The sequence below is a fragment of the Diceros bicornis genome, chromosome 3, assembly GCF_020826845.1.
Source record: "Diceros bicornis minor isolate mBicDic1 chromosome 3, mDicBic1.mat.cur, whole genome shotgun sequence".
In the NCBI taxonomy this organism is placed as follows: domain Eukaryota; kingdom Metazoa; phylum Chordata; class Mammalia; order Perissodactyla; family Rhinocerotidae; genus Diceros; species Diceros bicornis.
In genome coordinates this window covers 22312461-22328731 of record NC_080742.1, presented here as the reverse complement: position 1 = coordinate 22328731, position 16271 = coordinate 22312461, and the positions used below count along the sequence as shown (strand labels likewise).

The 16271-nt window shown below is 35.6% G+C and overlaps 1 protein-coding gene across 1 annotated transcript in view; it reads left to right on the top strand.

Moving 5' to 3' along the window:
* The window catches only part of SEMA3A (semaphorin 3A), a 533676-nt gene that overhangs the window by 300398 nt on the left and 217007 nt on the right, over positions 1-16271 (top strand). Inside the window, exon 3 of the mRNA XM_058524659.1 lies at positions 15625-15818. Coding sequence (XP_058380642.1) covers positions 15707-15818 — 112 coding nt within the window. The 5' untranslated portion in view covers positions 15625-15706. The remainder of the gene's footprint in view (positions 1-15624; positions 15819-16271) is intronic.

Here is a 16271-nt window from a genome sequence, read left to right as displayed (position 1 = left end):
ATGTTTCAATTTGCACTGTGAATTCAAATTCTAGGATAGTAAAGAATTTTTCAATATCATTTCATATTTGAGAAAGGGAGAGAGCTGATTAGCCAAAATCAGCTAATTACTAGTTATTTCTCTTGCAGTTGGTCTTCTCAAAACCCACTGCAGTTTGGCTTCTGTTCCCACCACGAGCTCTGTCCTTGCACAGGCTAAGGGTGATTTTCATCCTATTGCTTCGAAGAGAACTTGCATTGCTTGGCTTCCACATCCCTCTCCCACATTTGGCGGACCTCCTTAAAAGTTGCTACCTGGATGGTCGTGGCGTTGCTTTCCCTGTCCCTCCCTGCTTATTCGTCTCCTTCTCCTGTTTGGGGTTCTCCTCTTTTGCCTATTCCTTACTGCCATGCAGAGTTCTGTCCTCAGCTTACTTTTTCTCTCTACATTGATCCTAACTGGTGCATATGTCTCAGTCTTTGTCTTTGGCCTTTAAGCTTAAAACTAATTTACCAGACTGCTTATGTGTACCTAAAATATATACTTAGTAATCTTCTCAAAACCAACAAGCTCACAACTGAACTCCCTTCTCTTTCGTCAAGTATATCTGCTCCTCTTCTTCTCTTGCTGGTGTCAGTTAATGGCTTTATTCATCTGTGCCGTAAGCACGGGAGTTATTGTAAATAACTGTGTGTTAACACAGTTGTTTACGATGCAATATTTACAATATTGTAATAACAGCCTGGGAAATGTTGTAAAATCCCTCTTATCCAGCCTTCTCTTTATCAAACCTTCCATCAGGACTAGCATGCCTCCTTAGTGTTTCCCTTGTGTGATTTCTCTCTTCTTTTCATAATCTGCTGCCATGATTTTGTGCCTTGTCTCTTCTGGTCTACGCTGTTAAAATAGAAACCTACTTGGCCTTCCTACCTTCATGCCTGTTGCTAGTAATTATACCCTTCACACTGCAACCAGGCTCATTTATCTAGAAAGAAAATCTATCTATGGCTTTCTCCTCTTTCAAGTCCTCTGTGTCTTTTCATCACCTATATTAGAATTACAAGCATGACTATATAGATGCTTTTGGATTTGGACCCTGCTGATTTCTCCTTTCTCTCCTCTTTGCTGTTTACACCCTGTGAATGGCAAAATTGCTCCCATTTCCTGCACGCACACACGCTCTCCTATTTTGTGGCTTTGTACTTTGGTCAAAGCCCAGGCACAACCTCCTCATCTTTCTTCAGCTGCTCTTACTCATCATTTAAGACCCAGCTCAGGCACCACCTCCCACAGGAAGCCTCTGTAAAATCCCAGTTGGCCTAAATGCCTATCATCTGTGCTATCTGAGCAATTAGCATGCTGTGTTTTTATTTTCTTTTCATGTACCTTTCCCTTACTAGATTGGGACCTCCTCAAGGGCAGGAATCACATTTTATTCATTTTTTTTATTCCCCATAGTAACTAGTTTAGTATCTGGAAATGACTGATAAATATCCATTGAAATAAGTTAAATTAAAATTATCATCAACAGTATTGTTTTCCCTTCATATCAAACGCATATCTCAGCGTAACTGAATGAGAATAACATAAATTAAACATGTGCATTATGGTCTCTATTAACCCTCTCTGAGGAACAAACTTAACTTTTCTTCCCAAAATGATAGGAATGGTAAACACTCTCCAGAAACCTTAACTTCAGCCAAATTCTTCTGCATCATGCCAACTACATGTAACATCAGAACCATGTAATTGACTTTTATCCCAAATTCCTACTTCAGAGACTATATGTAGGAGGTATATTACAACTCTATTTTATTTAATAAATTAATATTTTGATATTGGGGCTATAATAGATATTTCCAAATATTTTAATGACAGAGTATTATATAATAGTTTTTACATTTTATACTCCAACTGAAATTACAGTTTTATATGGAGCAATATGAATCATTAAATTCTTATTCCTAACTAAAATAATTAAATATTGTTAATATTTTAAATGATAAATTTCACACTGTGGTTTGGAAATATGCTTTAGAATATAGTATTTTCAGCACGAGAAGGAACCAAAGGTGGACTATATCTAATCCAGCTAACACACTTATACAGAAAGATTTTGAGTCTGCAAGAAATTCATTATCTAATAGCACATAACTGGTTAGTGCCCAGGCTGGAAATAGAACTCAGGTTGGGTTTCTCTCATCACACTGTACTGCATCCTTGTTATTTAAAAATGTAATCCATGTATTTGGGTCAATCATGAGCCTGCACCCACACACACACACACACACACACATATGCCCCACTACATGGAGTGGTTGAATAACGGACTCTTTTTGTCGTTGTCATTCCTACTTGGACCACTGAGGAATGTGAAAGGCTTATCTCCAAAATTAATAGAATCACTGAGAAGGCATTACAGAATGTTCATCTGTTTTTCAATTTAATTCTAGATTCTTTCCAGGTATATGTAACACACTGTAGGTCTGAAAACTGACATTTCATCACCCATAAATGTGAAATAAAACACTCAGAGGAAAAAGAAACTTAAAATGCAAATACTAGTCACAAAGAAAATAAATTTTCTTGATATTTAAAATTGAATCAAGTTGTGTAGGCCACTAGCCCATTAGTTGTAAAACAACAGACTATTTAGATATAGAACATTATTTTTAGAGTATTAAATGTATAAAATCCATTACTTGTAATAAGACTCAGGTGATAATGTTTATCTTTCGATTCATTGACAATGCACTAATCAGAAACCTGCAGTTTTCTATAGCCTAAGATTCTGATTTCTGAAAATAGCCTTTGTCACTTTTTCCAAGACTGAAATATGAGAGTATTTCTCCAGAATAAGGAAATGGGTGAAAGCCAATGGTTCCACTAGTACTTAAGATGCCAGAAATCACACATGAGTTGGTATCATTTGAGAAAGAAGAAAGATATTATACACTATTGTAGCTAGCTAAATACTCAGCCTAGCTAAATACTTTAAAAAGTCAAGAGTAATTATCTTTTGCCTAGTTTTTGAAGTTTATAATTAATTGGTATCTGGGAGGTTGTTAGCCAGCCCTGGTGATCTAGTGATTAAGATTTGGTGCCCTCACCGCTGTGGCCCCATGCTTGTTTCCCTGTCAGGGAGCAACACTACCCATCTGTCGGTTGTCATTACTGTGGTGGTTGTGTGTTGCTGTGATGCTGAAAGCTATGCCACCAGTATTTCAAATACCAGCAGGGTCACCCATCGTGGACAGGTTTCAGCAGAGCTTCCAGGCTAAGACAGACTAAGAAGGACCTGGCCACTCACTTCTGAAAAAATTAACTATGAAAACCCCATGAATAGCAGCAGAGCATTGTCTCTGATATAGCGCCAGAAGGTGAGAGGATGGTGCAAAAAGACTGGACAGGCTTCCGCTCTGCTGTATGCAGGTTCTTGGAATCTACTCAACAACACTAACAACAGCAAAGGAGATTGTTGGTGTATACTTCTGAAAGACTAGTCTTACATTGCCTCTCCAACTTAATTGCAAATCCTTGATGGTAGGGAACGTGTTCATTTGTCTTTGAATTCTAACAGTTTAGCACAGTGCCTGGCACAGAAGTTCGATGAGTGTTTGTTGAATTACTTTTAATACATACATATGTGTGTATATTTATATATATGTATAGATGCACATATACATATGTACAGATGTACATACATATATAAAATACAGAAGATTATAATGCTTTATAATCTTGAGAGAAAAAGTATTTGCTTAACTTCAAACTCCTCACTATCTCACTGCTTTAAGGTCCTCACTGCATACACAGCCTTCCTCTCTCATTGCAGTGTTCCTTGAGTGTGGAGCAATCGAAGGGAACCCTGCCTCCCCCACGAACAGCCCCACCAACCTCCTGGGAAAAGGGTGACACATTTTTCCCACACCTACTTACACAGGAAGAAGACTTACTCCTAAATGTTATAACACCTGATATTTAGCTTATGGGTCAGGGAACTGGGCAAAACGAAAGCCATTTGTGTCAAACCTATACCTAATGAAATTCTATTATTTAAGAGTATTTCATCACCCTACTACAAAATACTTTTCTACATATCCCAAACTAGAACACAGGAATTTCTTCAGTTAAATATAGTTGTTAAAACGTAGTATTTTTTTACTCTTTTGTCTTTTTCAAATAACCAAATGGTCATTGACAGTTTTTTGAATTCTGGGATTTGTTTTTCAAACCAGTCTTCGTGGATTCAGGAATACATGAAATTCTTTGAATCAGTTTTTGGTGGAATGGGCAGAGTTCTTCCAAAAAGCTTAGATTTCTTTCATCTCCTGTTTTTACTGTTCATCTGAATATAACAGTTTTGACAGCCAGCTTTGTCTCTTGCTGTCAACTGCATCCTGCATCTCCCAGGAACAGTGACAATAGTCAGGAAGTCATTCACTTACGTTTATTGAGGATGCATTGTGAAAGGAATTGCACTAGGAACTTGACAGGAAACAGTCTAGATGAGCCTCACCATTGAGGATGCCCTGTAATTAAAGCAGTACTAAAGACAACTATATTCATGATATGTGCACTTTACTGATGGAATGAATTCATATAAACATGCCTGAAGCACAATACATACGTATAGAGATTTAGCTCATAATGTATAATGGGCATTGGGGTGACTACAGTTAGGACAAATTATTTTGCAAGCCTTTGTAGAGAATTGAATACAAAGGGGGAATAACCAAATTAGAGATAGAATGAGCTAGGGAAGGGGATACTTTCTATAATATTATGTTTACTATAATATACATAGAAAAAGATATCTTATCCATTTTTTCACAGTATCCAGTCACTCATTTTTATAGTTGAGAGAAAGGACTGTGGAAAATATCACGAAGCCCATTTAATGAAAACACAAAAAATATAAAAGTATCAGCAATCAGGGAAAATCTTTGGAATAAATAAAAGGTCATCTTAGTTTGTACAATAATCTTAGATCTTTAAAATTCACTAAAGTAAGATTGTTGCCTTGTGTCTCTTTCTTTTCTAATACTTTTGAAGTGTAAATGTATTGTGAAGGTATTAAATTTCAATAAATCATAATGAGAAGAAACCTATGGTGTCAATCATGTAATTTTTATGAAATTATTCTGAAATTGTATGAGGCAAAGGAAACATGATCTAGCTGCTGGGGTGGCAAACAGCCCGCCACTGTCAGATACTGAAGTGCCACATCCTGCATCTTGTTAAATGTAACTCAATCGTCTCTACTTCAGCAGAAGGGTCTTTATTTTCATCCTGGCACTCCAGTCTAAAGTAGACTAAAGCTTAAGTTTGTTTAAAGCTACAACATGATTATTCCTATAAAACAATTAGTGACATTTGAACCACTTTCTGATAGACTCAATTTAGTGGGAGTCCAAGTGGCTTTCCACATTTATTGAATTCACATTTGAAAATGCTGCTAAGTACATTTGAAACACAGCATTTTTGAGGGAGTACAACAGGATGGACTTTTAAAATTCTGAATAGGTTTATAAAACATGATTCTTTTTTTAAAATCTGCTTAACAGGTACTACTACTTATGGCCAACAAATCTAGAAAGTTTTGCCATGGACTGATACTTATGCAAAAATAGACACTGTAATTCTATTCTGACTGTGGCAACTGTATTTTTATACTTTGTAATATTTTAACTCCCGGCAATTATTGTGAAAAAAATAAATATGAAAATGGACTTATTTTGTAAATTAAGATATTCACAACAATTCATTTTGTGAATCTAAATGATATTTTGTGGGTATCCATTTGTAGATCTGAGAAACTGTTCAAAGATCGTTGTATAATATTAATCATTGTTGTGTTTTGTCAATGTATTTTAACAGTGACAATAAAGGTAAAAGGGAAATGTTCCTGTTGAAACTATTATAGTAAAACATTCCGCTCAGATGGAAAATTAACTTATTTACCAACCAATCAAGATTCCCTGGTGTTCTGAAAACAGCATGAAACAAAACTTGTTAAACAGTTAAAATACTAAAGAGTACTGTTGACCTATGAGACATAATGACTTAAAATATAAATAGTAGCAGGAGATATTCCCATAACAGCTGTACAGGTGTTTCACCTGTTGACCTAAACTTCTCTGCTTCCTAAAGTTAAGTATGATACTTATCTGGGAAAATAATTTGCTCTGAAACATAAATACTGACTCATGAAGCTTGCAACTTAGGTTATTAAAAATCACTTGCATGTTGAGGATTTAGTGCTAGTAATAGGTTGTCTACTAATTTAAGGCTTGATTTACCATAAAAGATACAGTTCTTTCTATACTGTGCAAGCTGTAAAAGGTGGAGGATCTCAAACCCACATCTGGCCAAGTGAGACACCAGCAATTTGTTAAGAGGTGAAATGCCGCTCTGCTTCAATTTGCAGCTGCCTACAGTTGCAGGGCTGATTAGAGAAGGAAACCTCACGCTTATTAGTCTAAGTCATGGTTTCTCTGCCTACCACTGCCTTCTCTACTCTTCATATTTTAATTTAGATATTCTTCATGGTCACACTGCTGCACTTGATATGTAAATTTGGTGCATTTAAAAAATAACATGTAATAGTTAAAGGACAATTTTTCACCCCATAAAATCAATAACAGCCTAGATCCTCCTTTCTTCTTTTTCATCTAATATTTGTAGTACCTACTGTAGTGATTCTCAAGGTGTTGTCTTTTCTTTCTCCAAGAGGGCATTTTAAAATCCATTTTTTTCTTAAAAATATCTACGTGATACCCTGGCTTCCCATAATCAATTCTGATGCCCAGCAGCTTGGCCAAAGTCTGCGACTGCACAGTCAGGCTCCATGGTGTGTGGAGGTGAAATCTCTGCCTAGGGACACTGGCTCCCTGGGTGTCCTTGTGTTGGGCACTGTCAAATATGGTATCTGATTTGATCCTAACAGCCATCGGGAAGGCAGGGATGATCAACTTCATTTCTAGACAAAGAAACTAAAATTTCAATTATTTTGCTACAAATTGTGTTCTTGTGATTTAAACACAGGTGTCCTGTTTCATATAATACATACATTTTCACAATTGTGGTGGCTTTCTTTCTGGGAGTTTTATAACCACCATTCTTAATTTTTAAAATAAAAAAAATGAAAACTTATTGCTATTTGGAAACACTATACGCTTGGGAACACTGTAAAATGCCCATTTTGATTAACATGAATGTTAGCGACATACTGTAATAGTTTGCAGGCTATAGGAAACCTGAAGAGAGGTCTTTAATCTGAAAAGAAATACATTATTGGATAAAAATAATAATAACAAAACAATGGAATTTTCCATGCTTTGAAGGAGAGACCAAAAATTTTATTTTATGGACTATAATATGGTTACTTTAGCAGATTTTAAATAAACAAATTATAACTCTCTCTAATATTACTGTCTACACTCCGATACATGCTTAATATAACAGCATGGAAAACTAGTACAATTATACCTGCAAAGAGGTCTTTTCTACCAAACTATTTGTTAAAATTGTGAGATTTCTGGGCCACAGTATTTTAACTAGCTAGCACATATTTCCCTTGACTCTTTAATTAATTAATTAATCCTTTAATTAATAGGTTAAACTTTACTCTGTGCCAAATATGCTGAGCACTGGAAATAAAATAATGAGAAAAAAAGTTTCTGTTCTCTTTGAGATTAGAGTCTATTGAAGAAAATTATTATAATATAAAGTAATAAAAGCTATAATAGATGTATGCACACAGTACCATAGAATCACAGGAGAGAGACCTCCCAGAATACTCACAAAACATTTTGAAAAATTATGCAAGGCTTTTTTTTTTTTTTTTAAGCAATCGTATATCCTGAGCCCCTAATGCAAAATCCTGATACAGGCAGATTAACTTTAGGGGAATACAATAGCCTATAATCATGAGTAATCCAACAAACTATGTAGACAATCTGTCATCGGTTAGGGTCTTCCACAATAATAGAAGGATATTACTAGAAAGAATGAGAACAGATATAGAATTTGATGAAAAGAAAATAGCAGTAGAGATGTATTTAAAAAAAATAAATAAATAAATAAAGCACGCTAGGCCAACATAGATATAGAAGCTTTGTAGATAGTTTTTACGCTTTGTGGTAGAAAGTTAAAAAAAAAAGGTAAATTGGCATTTGTTACCAGGAATACATACCACTATTCTCAAAAAAATTATAATTTGTTTTACAAGTCTCAATGATTGACACCTAGGCAATTCTCAAAATTTTGTTGAATGAACAGATAAATATAAAAGAAACAATGCAAGAAATATGATAAGTAAAAAGTGTTTTAAAGGTGATTGGATTTGAGAGTAAAGAGTATACTTAAAATTGCATATCTGGAACCAAATTAGGTGTGCTGGGTTACACAGAGTGGCAAGCACCTACAGACTCATGTTGACAGCCCAAGAAATAGATTACCACAATTTGCTTGATTCATTCAAATTTAGTTTTCCTATTTCTCTAAGTGTTTTGGCTTAACAGAATTGAAATAGGTTTCACAGCATCATTAAGTCTGTGGTAATTATTTAATACATCATAATGAGACCACCAAACTATCTGATTCTATCCAAAAAAATCAAATGTCATTTCCACAAAGTTACACAATGGGAAATACACTCATTGTTTAAAATTGTAAGTTCAAAAAACTAGCTGGTGTTTTTTTCCCTTATATATAATCAGCACATTATTACAGTTAATTGCTAAAGCTTTAGTTGAGAAAAATTGTGAGAACACAATTTGATATAGCGAATATTATTGTTATGCCTCAAAAGGTGTTTTATAAAATTCTGTCTATTAGATATTTAGGGGTCTTTAAGTTGATATTTAGGGGTGCATTAAGTTACCAAAGTCATGTATCAACTTTTAAAAAATAAGCAAGGGAATAATAATATTGTCATTTAAGTCCTCAATCCAGACCATTTTCAGCTTGGATCTGTAATTAAGAAGATTCAAGACTGGACATATTGGATGCTATTTCTCTTCTCATTGATACAGGAGGCACGAGAAAATGAATTCATGTTGATTGATTTTCAAAGAGATTTATTCTATGGATATGCCCTAAGGAAAAATGGGCGACTTGAATTTCTTCATAAATCATTTGTTAATAAAAAAAAATTGTTAACTAATAAACATTTCCTAATCTCTCCCATAAGGTGACAGCTGCTCCTGTGGCCAAGGCAGTGAAATGAAACCTGGCATATAATTCTAACCCCATCCTCATACCACAAAAGAAAAAAATGGTGGGGGAAGCTGCATAGCCTGGACCAAGTGATATTTAACACTTGAGACAATACAGAATAGGAAAGGAAATAATTGAAGTCTTTTCTTCCTAACTTTTGCAATTTGGACAAATCTGTGCCCTTGAAAAGCAGAATGCACTGTAGTTTTTGAGTCATCCGCCGAACAGTTGGTTTTGCCATTATAATAAACCCTTTTAAGGAGCTTTAATTCTAGGTTTCTGAATTTCTGTTCCCTATCGTTATCAGTTTCAAACTCTTTAAAAACATTTTTAAAAAGGAAAAAAGTATGCTTCCGAGAATATAGAGATTTTAGTAAACTTACATCTGAGGCGCAACATTCTTTTCAGTGGGTAACAGAGGGAAGCTGTATGCATCTGTTTTGCCCGAATCAGATGGAAAGTAATCCTTTAAACAATACTGCCCAGTTTCTTCACTTTGTTTATTTAGTATAGATCTGCTTATTTATTTATTCAGTAAGAAGGTGTGTGATACGCCTTTACTGAAAGCAAATAAATAATAACTTCAGATCCTGCAACACTCAACAGCCAACCTGCTCATTTCATTTGTATTCCACGGGCGCCTCATTTTTTCCTCCTCACTGCCTAGCCTGTACTGAGCAGTATTAACAATGAGATTTTTGTCTCACTTGAAAACTTTCTTGTTCCATTTGAGTTAAGGTGGAGACACTCTCACTTGAAAACAAGAAACAAAAAAACAGGTATTTTGGTGTTTTCAGTGTTTTATCGTTTCAATATGTTAATATTCAGGAATACTGAATTCACTTATCAGATAAACTAATACAGAAGCTGTGATGACAAGCTTCTTAAACAGACAGAAAAGGAAAAAGAAAAATCCTATGTTTAAAACATTTTAAAATGTTGAAAAATATGATGAATTTAAGAAGTCAAAAGGAAAGAGAGACTGTGGAAATGATAAATCATGCTCCTATAACTGGATTTTAGCCACTTTGGGCAACTTGGATACTAACTATAAACAAAATTTTATGTGTCCCTTTTTTTTGTCACTTTCTTCCATCCCCCACTCAAATTTAGTGACCTAATGAACTCACCTCCTAGCCCCACAAATCTAATTCTCAAGGAAAGGGAAGCTACCCTCACCTTACCCTAAAGAACTTCCCCTGTAATTTCTGATACCCTTAATTGTTTAAATTTTTCTTAAATTCTACAGCCACAAATAATGTGACTGGCCTGTTTCTCATCTCCTTCTGCATTGATTTAACATATCTCACTTCAATTCATTTGAAAAACAAGGAGTCTTTTATCTTGAGTCCCTATTTACCTTAAAATATCATGAACATTGATGTCACAAGAGAAAACACAAAATTGTTTTTTCCGACCTGTTACAAATTCGGTCCAGAGGAGGGTCAAGCTATATTTTACTGAAATCTCTATTCATGGTGGCGTAGGAGGGAAAGAGCAGAGATAATTCCCCTCTAGAGATTGAATTCCCTTTGCCTTTTATCAGTTTCTCCCTCTCAACTCACGCTTTCACATGGTGCTGATACTAAAAGCATTGACAAGGGTCAGATTATGAATAGTCTAACTTACTCTCTTCAATATTGCTTTTAACCTGCCACCCCCAGTTCCCAGCGACTACCACAGCAGTTCTTAAATAACTATCGTTTTTGGCTAGAGTGAATAATACATCAACTATTTAATTTTCCCAATTAATATGATGTCTTCTGGTCTTCTAAAGAATGTTTACACCCACACAATTCTTTTTTAGAAAAAAAAGGAAGGTTCAAACTCCTTTTATCAAAAAAACCCTCATTAAAAATGAATTTCCAACATGAGATGTCAGAGCAAGGGCAAATATTCTACTATGACATTTCCTGTAATTCTGTGGATCATAGGCCTTTCTCATATACTAATGAAGCACTCCCTTGAAGAAAATAAATAGGAAATAACAGATGTTGGATGGAAACTGATATAGGTTTTTTTACATGACTCATTTGAATAACACCTTGGGAAGAGTACTGCTTGTTTTTAGTATTGATTTCTTTCTTGGTGTTGTTTCTTAGGAGAACTGGTTAACCAACTCATTTTGAAATTCTTAACTCAGTAATTTCTCTTAAAGAGATCTTCTACTTCTGTCAGCAGCACACAGTTTGGGAATGTTCCTCTATCTAAGGACAATAAAATGGGGATGGAATGGGATTGCAGGGAGAGGCAAGTGTGTTTGATGAAGTGCACCATAACTTCAAGTACATTTAATCTACTAAATCTTTTAAATACATCTAAACTACATTTATCCTTATTTTCTTTTATGCTCAAATATAGCGCGCGTTTTTACCTACCAGACACAGAAAGGTTCATGGTATCTATAACCTGTGGAAGTACCTGGAATACCTTCTCACAAATTAGAACAATAATTTCTGCTCTTAAACTACAATGTTTATTGCCATCCCAATTCATTTCATAATAAATAACAGAATATGGAAAGTGGATATTTAAAAAACATACATGTTGGTGTTATCTAATGCATGAAAAAATCAAAACTACATTTCCAATGGAAAAATGCTTTAATACATATCTTCTATGATTATATGGGCCTGTTTGAAAAACAAGACTTAATCAACCTGTTGAGAAGTTGGGAGTGTTGTTTCTCTAGAAAATCAAGCACACCACCCAGAAAACTGCTGCTCTCAGAGTTTTGTACTCAAAAGTCTTTTCAATCCCTCTCAATGTGGAGTAGGGTGAGATTAAAAACTACTGATTTATTTGACAGAAATGTATACAATAGCATGATCATCATATTAAACACCTGCTCAGACGTGACTCTGTAGTAGGAGTTAATCACATCTGAAAACCTGAAATTTAAGAAGATATTAGGACCTCAGTTGTAAGCAGAATTAATTATAGCACATGATTTAGATTGTGGATTAGAAAATAATTGAAAATAGAGAGACTGCTTTGAGAAAGAAACAAAGTAAAAATTTTCACTTATACCTTACATAAAATTCAACGTTAAAAGGTCAATCTAAGATTTCTGACTTCTAAAAAGGAGTCAATGACGTGGGAAAATCAATGGTTAAAGGTGGCAAATACAGCAGGCTTGACTGTGTCAGGACTGAGACTACAGATTCTCAGAGTAGAGAGTGATGTTACTTGAGTGGAGGGGGATCAAAATCCACATTTCACATGTGCAGGTCAGATTCTGGTAGGTTCTGATAAACACCCACCCAAGTCCATCTCCACTTTGCTTCTACCTCAGTTGAGAAATAGATTTAACCTTGCTTATCCCTCATGTGTTTAGGGGTGTAAGAAACAAGTTGAAAATGACTTTATTTAACCTTGACAAAAGTCAGTAGAAATATAAGTTTCCAAATACTTTCGTTAAGTATTTTTCAGGTGTGTAGTTTCTTTTGATTTTTTTTTTTATCACAGTTAAAATATCTATGTGTGGCTGCATTTTTCTGCTATTTTATAATGTAATCAGTGTAGGACAGTTATGCTTAACTAAAGAATTTACTATTCTCACATATTTTTAATAAAAAAATCTATAGATAAGCAAATGTAAATGTGAATTTATTAAACTTTCAAACAACTGGAAAGATACAAAAATCAAAAAATTTGGAGGGTAAGAAAAATATCAAATATAAATATATCAAAGTTTTTTTTTAAATTATGTGTGTGTGTATATAAACATGGGGGTGTCTGTGCTACCAAATTCCAGGCTTCAACATTAATTTAAATTATTTGCTTTACAAAATGAAATAGCTCTGTTCTGACTCTGTGGTTCAAAATCTAGACTGAATGTCTTTCTTCCCCATAGAGTCAATTCTGACCCTCTTTTATCTGAATTTTACCTACAACCTTTTATTTTTCCTGGAACATATCAAATTGTTTCAGGATTAGACATTACGCAAGTGAAATGGATACATTTCTAAATTTGCTTATCCTGTTTAGTTTTGACAAATATAAACTTGCTCTCCTAGTCTAGGTAACAAGAGCTAGAGAAAAATAAATATTTTAAGACATTGAAAATATATATTAATGAAAATGGCGAACTACTTAAAGTATTTAAACTAATTATATGTGATATTTCAATAGGATAATTCATTAGGCCAATCCTCTAAATAATCCCAAAGTGACATGAATTCCTCCGCAGAATGAATGTCTATAGAGAGTAATCCATGGAAGACAGACAAGCCTCTTGTCATTTGTAGCCTTAATCCATTGCCTAGAGCATGAAAAGTGCTCAGGATAACAAGTGTGGGAATTAGTAAAATCAACATTATTTTGGGATTTTATTTTCTTAACAATACTGACTGATCAATAGGCTTGTGGAAACTGACAAATACAATATGGTCTGTTTGATGAATCAATCTAGTGAAGTAGAGACAGAATCCCTCCTCCCCTTCCCCCATTTTCCACCCTTTAAATCCTCTTCACCCTCTTCCTCCTCCTCCACCCACGCTTGCACACACACACACACACACACACACACACACAGAGCTGCTCTTTCTCTATTGATCTGTAGACATTAGATAATAAAAGCTGTAGTGACAATGCTTAGATGATTTTTTATAAGAATACTAAGCCACTTTCAGTAAGTGTTTATGTTTTTAATTGCACGACTCACCCTCTCCATATTATTGAAATAAAGCTCTGTCTTCTGTATTTCAAATGTATGTTGTATGTGGGGTGGGGGAGGGTGTAGAGTAGAGAGAGTTGGGAAGTAAAGACCGGAAAGTTCTGAGCTATTAACTTTTTTGTGTGTGTGAGGAAGATTAGCCCTGAGCTAACATCTGTTGCCAATCCTCCTCTTTTTGCTGGGGAAGACTGGCCCTGTTCTAACATCGGTGCCCATCTTCCACTACTTTATATGGGGCACGCCACCACAGCATGACTTGATAAGCAATGTGTAGATCCACCCCTGGGATCCGAACCTGCAAACCCTGGGTGGTGGAAGTGGAGTGTGTGAACTCAACCACTATGCCACCGGGCTGGCCCTGAGCTATTAACTTTATACATTTCCTCCCTCAAAAATTCTATAACGATATCAGTTTTGGGGAAAATTGAAAGAAAAATAGAAGAGGAAATATAAACACCTCAGACAACATGCCTAGGAAGGAACTAAAGGTGTTTGTATGAGTGCCTGAACACATGCGTATGTGTCCACAGAAAATTTAGTAACCCTTCACCAGCTCATGAAGACACACAGATATTCTTTTTAAGTTGGTCCTTGACACTCAGCAGGGACTTTTGTGAACTTTGTCATCTTCCTCTGCCCTTTAAACCAAAACTAGGGAAGTGGCTTTAATTAATGAGATGTGATGCATTAAAAACGTTAGCCAGAGCATTCCAGAAGCTGGAAAGCCATAGATGTTTTTAAATTCTGAGTATCCTTTTGAGAATCCCTTGCTGTAATTTATAATTCTCAGTGGACCTATATTTGTCTTGAACTGATTGTTGAAATGGGCTTTAGTAGGAATTTCTTCGCTGAAATCGCAGTGCGGGGGGGGGGGGGGGGGGGGGATGGTTGATCCAAGGAGGTTTGTTGAGAGGAGGGAATGATCTCTAACAAGGCTTTAAAACCTTCAGTGGTTAAAGTTATACTGATGAAAAGGATATACATATATATGCATAATCTATATATGTATATATGTAGATACATACATATACACACGTACACACATAATGCACAAGTTCAAGCAAAATTATATAATGAGCATGAGTTGTAAATTATGTAGGTAGCAGAATTCAGATTTTTTTAATCAAAATTGCACCTAAAAATGGCTATAAAACAACGCTTGCCTTGGGAAGTAAATTTATAGCTACATGCCTTTCGCAGGCACGCTGGAGGGTTCTGCTCCCAGCTCTAATCTCTACGAGATGTTTTTTGCATGTGTTGTGTGACAGGAGGGAAGGGGAGTGGGTTGAGCTCGCCTGTTCTCCCATTGTCAGCCAGTCTAGTGAGTGTTGGGAAAACCTGTCTGTGGGATCTTGTGTCATCTCTCCCTACATGTGTGCAGGAAAAGTCCGCGCTGCTCACGCTCGCTCTCTCTCTTTCTCTGTTTCCCTTTCATTCTGCTTCCCCGGAGCCGAATGAGGCAGGGAGCAGGATTAGAGTCCGCCGGCTATCAGAAGAGCCTAGATAAAAGGGACTGCTTCTTAAGCACCACTGCAGCAGCCCTTGTTAATTTTTTTTCTTTCCACACAACAGTTGTGCCTCATTATCTGGTGCCTGGCTCGATTTTTTTCTTTTTGTTTTTTTGGAGGGTTTGAAGTTTTTGTGCTTCAGTGACTGTTTCAGAAGAAGAGGTGTTAGTGTTGCCTTGAGGTCTCGATTGTCTGCATTTATGAATGAAACTGACCTAAATCACCTGTTACCTCCAGTTTCCAGATTGTTTGAACTTCTCTGGCCGCACAATACAGGAGTGAAGACGGAAGCAGCATAGGGATCTACAGCTTCTGCAGCATGGGCTGGCTCGCTAGGATTGTCTGTCTTTTCTGGGGAGTATTACTTACAGCAAGAGCAAACTATCAAAATGGGAAGAACAATGTGCCAAGGCTGAAATTATCCTACAAAGGTAAATTTTTCTTTTCCTTTTATTTGGCTAGCTTTGTAATGCTCCCCTGCCTCCTGCCTTTTCATTCCTTGAACTCCCTCCCAACCTAAACCATAAAACCTTTAGTTTAACCTGGGAAACCTACATGAGTGTGTGTGTCTTTCTGAGATGATTTAAACACTTTTTTTGATAAAAGCATGCCTTCAGTTTGCTATATGACTATTTAAATGCAAACAAAGAACATTTAATCACATTTGCAGAGAAGAGCTGAATGCCTGCTAAATGCTGATCGGTATATGTGATCATATGTTCTGTTAATTTTTCTGACTCTACTTCTATTAAAATATTTTTAAAAACCACTATTGCATAAATGGTCTCTTTGTAGATGTGAATGACTCATCTATAATAATTATTATGATACATTGTATTTTCTTGGTTTTAGACGCTAAATAGTTAATTGTCATCATGAATATT